General features: G+C 49.8%; 1 protein-coding gene across 4 annotated transcripts in view; it reads right to left on the reverse strand.

Annotated features, from left to right (window-relative positions):
* Slc26a5 (solute carrier family 26 member 5) overlaps nucleotides 1–6,138 on the reverse strand; it is a 37,845-nt gene that overhangs the window by 9,742 nt on the left and 21,965 nt on the right. For 3 of the 4 annotated variants that reach the window (XM_005358366.3, XM_005358364.3, XM_005358363.3), the window contains 5 exons: nucleotides 3,855–4,002; nucleotides 2,446–2,559; nucleotides 1,298–1,375; nucleotides 553–648; nucleotides 258–364 (listed from right to left, as the gene is read on the reverse strand). In XM_005358366.3, coding sequence (XP_005358423.1) covers nucleotides 258–364; nucleotides 553–648; nucleotides 1,298–1,375; nucleotides 2,446–2,559; nucleotides 3,855–4,002 — 543 coding nt within the window. The remainder of the gene's footprint in view (nucleotides 1–257; nucleotides 365–552; nucleotides 649–1,297; nucleotides 1,376–2,445; nucleotides 2,560–3,854; nucleotides 4,003–6,138) is intronic. The other variant, XM_005358365.3, reaches the window with a different exon arrangement.

Raw genomic sequence — 6,138 nt, forward strand, 5'->3', positions numbered from 1 at the left:
CAGCCAGCCAGCCAGCCACACAGCCAGCTAGCCGTGGAGGAACAAGTATAGAAATAGAGAAAGGTAAAAGCCAAGAAGCAAAAGGTAGATGGGACAATTTAAGAAAAACTGGCTAGAAATAAGCCAAGCTAAGGCTGGGCATTTATAAGTAGTAGTAATAAGTCCCTGTGTGTATTTATTTGAGGGCTGCATGGAAGGCCCCCCAAAGAGTGAAAGACAACATCAGGACACTTGCACCGCGTCGGCCGGGCACTCACCTCTGTGTTCTGTAGATCACAGTCAGCAAAGCAATGATCACAGCCGTAATCAGTCCATAATCCAACCCCAGGAACAGGGAAGACACAAAGGTGGTAAGCCAGATGGTCTAAAGGAAAGCCGAAAGGCTTCTAGAGAATCATGTTAATAATTCCATAAGAAACACACGCAGGCATGCGCACGCGCACATGCACACCTCACCCGAATAACAAATCCATGGCATTGATGTCTTTCTCACGCCTTTATTCGTGCTGCTGGTAGCTGCTGACCTCTAATGCACAACCCCCCTTTACTTACCAGCTCTATTTTGCTGGTTCTCCAGAAGAAGGGCAGATCTGAGAACTGCATAAACATCCCCTTCAGGTTGACGATCACGATGGCCGAAAGCACAGCCTGCAACACAGCACAGTCGTCCCTGTCTCTCCGGTGGGGACCACAGGGCCTCCGTTGCTGACCTCTCACTGCCTTCTCTCTGCCCGTTCTGCCCCTTTGTCCCTCCTAGCTTTATGGGGCACTCGGGGCACCTTCCAAGCTGTGGGCACCAGGATTTCCAGCATGTGGTCATTTAAAGTTGGTCCTAGAAAACCAGGTGTGTGCCCTACCAGAAAATCTGCACGACAGCTAAGAGGTCCAGGATAAAATTGGCGGCCACAGGAATTATTTCGTCTATAGTCTTCCTCCTCATGACTTCATTCTTTTTTCCTGATTTCTCTTAGATGAAATACAATCAAGCAAATAAACGAACTGTTGTAGGTCATCTCGGGATTTTAATGAAAATGTAAGGCCATTGAGGGTCAAAAGGCAGAAGGTGTCTTGGGGGTCAGCCAGCCCAAATGTTCCTTTGCAGATGAGGACACTGGCCAGGAGGTCAAGGATGTGTGCAGCTGTCGGTAGGTGAAGGGCAGGACAGGGTCCTTGCTACGGCGCCACCCCTGCCCTGCTGAGGTTCCAGTGAATAGAAGAAAAGCCCAACCCCCCAAGACAGCCACAGAACATGAACGGAACAGCGTGAACTCCCTCCCGCCAAGCCCAAGCTACACACCTGGGGCAGTGACTCGAAGAGGAATCCAGTGGCTAATATGACCAGAAGAATCATCAACGAGGCCAGACAACCTGCAAGCTGGACGGGAGAAGACACACCGAAGGGGCTTTGAGACCAGAGTCAAAAGTAGACACTGAGCTGGGCTTATCTTGGCCATTTTCACCATGGGAAAACCAAGAGCACAGCAGTTTAAAGAAGTCTTCCAAAGCATCACATAGACTTACTACACTAGCTCTTTACCTCCGACTCACACCCTTCCCCCCCTCCTAGACAGTGAGTACCTCTTACGGCTTTTAAACAGAACCGAATTACAGAAACATCCTGGCCAAAAGCTCGTCAGAGGTGGAGAACGGTGTTGGGTGCCAACCTGAGACCAGGGACAGAGTCTAGCATTTGCTGTCCAATATGACAGCTGCCCATCACATGTCATGAGTTCAGTTTTTAAACATTAAAATGAAAGGTCTTGGGTGCGTAGCCACATTTCAGGTACTCGAGAGCCACGTGTTGCTCCTGGTACAAAGAATAAACATCCCCATCATTGGATGAAGCTAGCGTCATGGTCAGACTCAGTATCAGGCTGGCAGAAAAATCTCATGTCTGAACATTTAAGGTTTACTGTAGCAGGTGGAGTGTCGTGTAACTTCCAATTTAATGGGAGGATGTACCTCTTTCCTATAGATTCGAGTGTGTGTGTGTGCATACATGTGTGCGTGTGTGTGCATGTTTCTCTGTGCGTGCATGTATGTGCATATGTGTGTGCATATGTGCATGTGTGCGCATGCACATGTGCTTGTTTGTGCATATGCATGTGCGCGTGTGTATGTGTGTGCACGCGTGTATGCGTATGTGCACGTGTATGTGCATGTGTGTGTGCATATGTGTGCGTGTGTGTATGATTTGCTTCGACCAATAATGCCTTCCTCTGGCTTGTGACACAGCTCACTGGAGCATGGCTCTGCAGGTAGCTTTATTTGATTTCAGAACAGAACCAAGAGACTCACCGTCTAGACTGCCAGTTCTCGGAGGCCTGTCGTGTACGCACCTGCGTCACAGTCTAGACCGCCAGTTCTCAGAGGCCCTGTCATGTACGCACCTGCGTCACGTCACCATCTAGATCGCCAGTTCTCAGGGCCCTGTCGTGTACGCACCTGCGTCTTCCCTCCCGTTCCCTCCTGAACAAGGCTTCGCGACAAGGAGCACGAGATTGAAAAGGTCTGGAAGAGCGATCCGATGGAGTTGCAGATCCCCAGGGCGATGAGCTCCTTTTCCGTGTGGAAACAAAGCACAGGCGACGGTCACTCTCAGGGAGGAGCCCAGAATGCATCAGATACACCCCGTCAGCAGCACAGGCTGCCCCTTCGCTCCGCAAACGTTGTTTCTTTAGCATGAGTCCAAAATCGGAATTAAGGCATATCGTATAGTGGGAGGAAAACTGGATTTGTATTGTGCTGGAGATAAACGCTGTGATTCCTACCTACTCCCTCTTTCCCAAACCCACTCTCTATACAAACAGGGCTTTAAAAAAGACTGCAAAAAACCTGAGAAAATACTTTTCAAAAGAGAAAGTTCTGGAGACACGAGTACTGGCGTCTTACAGACGTGTGGCCTGTTGCTTATGACAAAATGCATGCCAACGTCTTCTTTGGACCTGGGCGTCCTGCTCTACGTGCTACTTTGGAATTTCTAGGCTGGCTTTATATAAATGTGGAATATCTGGTTCCTTTAGACACGTTCATGCCCTGTAATCCCAGCACTTTGGAGGCTGAGGCAGGGTACCACAAGTTTGAGGCTGCCTACCTACAGAGTGAGACTGTGCCTCTAAAATAATCGGTATGCCATTGTGTTAAAGAAAAAGTATCTGCCAGCCGGGCATAGTGGCCCACGCCTTTAACTCTAGTACTTGGGGGATAGAGACAGGTGGATCTCTGAGTTCAAGGCCAGCCATGTCTACATAGTGAGTTCCAGGCAAGCAGGAGATGTATAATGAGACTCTGTCTTGAAAACAAAATGAAATAAGATAAAATAAAAAAGTATTTGCTTGACCTTTCTCAGAAAGGATTCTTAGTCTATGCGAAGATTTGCTATTTTGTAACATTTATAAAGAATCTGCCATAAGATGTGGGAAAAAAAAAACAAAACCCCGCAACGAACTAAAATAGACATTAGAGCAAGCCTGCAAGTCGTGGTGTTTGGATTAAACACCCACCGGCAGCTATATCATAAAAGAAGGCAGCAAAGAGAAGACAAAGATCCCAGCAGTCAGGACTGTTGTGAGTTCGAGGCCAGCCTGGGTCACATAACGGATTCCAGGTCAGTAGCCTGTGTGAGACCTTGTGTGCGGCAGGGGTGGAAGGGAGAGAGAAAGAAGAAGCGAGGGAGAACGGAAGGATGGAGGGAGAGAGAGAAGGAGGGACACATTGCAGGGTCAACTAAACACCAACTAAACACGTGCTTCAAATGTGTCCAGCACCAGAATGAAGGCTTCCCTACTAAACTTGCCGCCTCCAGCAGCTCGCGCCCCAGTGAAAATTCCCGTGTGAAACTGACAATTTTTTACCTGATTGCCGTCAACCTGGTAGCCGTGTTTATTAGCCAAGGTCTTGGCCATGGAGATGGTCACGGAAAATCCAACAATGGCTATGGCGATCGCATCCACGTACACGAGGTGGAAGAGACTGGTGTCCGGGTTGGCGGGTGGGAGTAGCCTGAAAAGCCAAGGCGACTTTAACTTAAAGAGCTGCGACCGTGCAGGTAAACACACAGAACGGGGTGGGGGTGGGGGCGGAACGCAGGGGTGAGGAATGCGGTGGGGGGGCGCGGAACGCAGGGAGCGGCATTATCTCCCAATGCAATGCAAGCAATGCCTCCCAATGCAATGCCCAGTGCTCGGGTACTTATTGGTTCTTAGTGGCAGCAAGAAGGGCCCTCCTGTTGCCCACGTCCTTTTCTGGTCCATGCTGCCGAGCGACTTTCTGCGGGCTAGGCTATCTGTGTGGATCAGAGGCTGAGGTATTTATAGCAGGGTAACCTCATGCCTGATGTCAGGTCTAAGTAAGCCTAGGGCGAAGGCAGGGGCGGTGGAGTATTCAGATGCCACAGACGTCCCGAGCCAGGCTACAGGATGGAGAGAGTTTGGGACAAGCGCGGCTCCGGTGGAGAACTGTTGCCCTGGCAACAGACTCACGTCTCCCCCTCCGCTCTTCCTGTGTCCCTGTCCCTTCGGTTGAGTTCTAACCCGGAAGAAACGGTACTCTTAGGTCCTTAGAACAGACATTGAGGAGGAATACAGAAAAGCTTTAAGCTGTGGGCTTGATAAACCCTAGAATTCTAAAGAGAGCTTCCTGGTTGGTTCTGTTGGGAGTTTGAAAGTTCAAAATGTGGATAGGAATGTGAATAAAAAGGCTGAGCTCGTGGATGTTTCGGGTGGGAACACGGTATCTAAAGAGAATTAGTGATTTGTGCTGCAATTGGCCAAGAATCTGGACGCTTGGAGCCAGGTCCTGAAAATATGAATGAGGGAGAAGGAGAAAGGAATTGTTTGGATGATTTGGTGGAGGAAACGTCAAGACAGTATGATAGTTCGGCTGTGACATGGTTACTACGCGGCTGCTTTTCGTCAGGTAGTGAGAACTTAGGTAAGTAAACGAGCAGGCTGTCCAGGAAAGGACGGAGAGCTCATTCGAGCTGTTTCAGATAAAGCAGCTTGCTAAAGAGATTCTTACCATTAAAGAGAAGCCAGGGAAGCGGTGGGACAATAGGAAAGACGCCTCGAGAGTGTGACCCTCTCCCTGAAGGCCCCACAGTAGAAGAAAGCACATTTATTTGCAACTTCCGTTGCAAAAGAGAGAGATGAAGGGTTGCCCTGCAGAAAAAGGGCCGCCTAGGAAAATGTTCCACCAAGTCCAGCCGTGCAGGCCTTCACCAGCTACCGCTGCTATGGACCATCCATCCCTGGCTATGTATGTCCACTGCTGTGGGCCATCCATCCCTGGCTGTTTCTTAAGCCTGGCAGCACAATTTGTTATGTCTATGGGGCTGGTTTTGCAGACACGCAGAATGCCATAGTGACAATCACTGGAGCTTTCACCAAAGTTCTAGAGGAATCCTTGTGTAGGTGTGCGTAGCCAGTGCGTAGCTAGTGTGTAGTCAGGTTGGTTTCCCTGGAGGAACCCTCCAAGCCAAATGTGCATGAAGAGCTGTGCCGGTTTGACTTCACAGAGTCCCCAGCTCCTGGCACTTTGAAGGTCATGAGTCTTTAGGTGGTAGGCCTGGATAGACGATGATAGGATAGCAGGGGAAGGACCTGGAAGGTCAACCACACCCCTAGTTCTCCGCTGTGCTCTCTGCTCCTGAGCTTGCTGCCCCTCGTGGAATTAGTGCCTGCACCTGCTGTCAATGCTGTGCTGCCCCCACCCCCTCACCTGCTGTGACCAAGTCTCTCCAAAACTCTGAGCAACACGAACCTGCGCTGCGTTATTTCCGTTTTTTGTTTTGTTGTTTTGTTGTAACCTGTTAGGTATTTTGGTCATAGCGACCCCAAACAGAAGCTACAACACACTTGACGGACAGAACGTAGAGAAGGTGACAGTCTGGGAAACCCTCTCACTGCTTTTCCCTCTGATGTAAAAAGAGTTGGCTGTTCTGCTGGGGACGCCATGAGGAAAGAAGATGCCAGCCAGCCCCCAGCTGTTAGCCCAGGATGACTCCGGCTCACTATGTAGCCCAGGCTGGCCTCACACTTGCCTTCCCTTTACCACAGCCTCCCACAAGCTGGGAGTGCAGGTGCATGCGTCGCATCTGAACACCTGCTTGGTTTTGAGTAAATTTTTCTTTCTTTCTTT

Source organism: Microtus ochrogaster, chromosome 26 (assembly GCF_000317375.1).
Source record: "Microtus ochrogaster isolate Prairie Vole_2 chromosome 26, MicOch1.0, whole genome shotgun sequence".
Lineage (NCBI taxonomy): Eukaryota > Metazoa > Chordata > Mammalia > Rodentia > Cricetidae > Microtus > Microtus ochrogaster.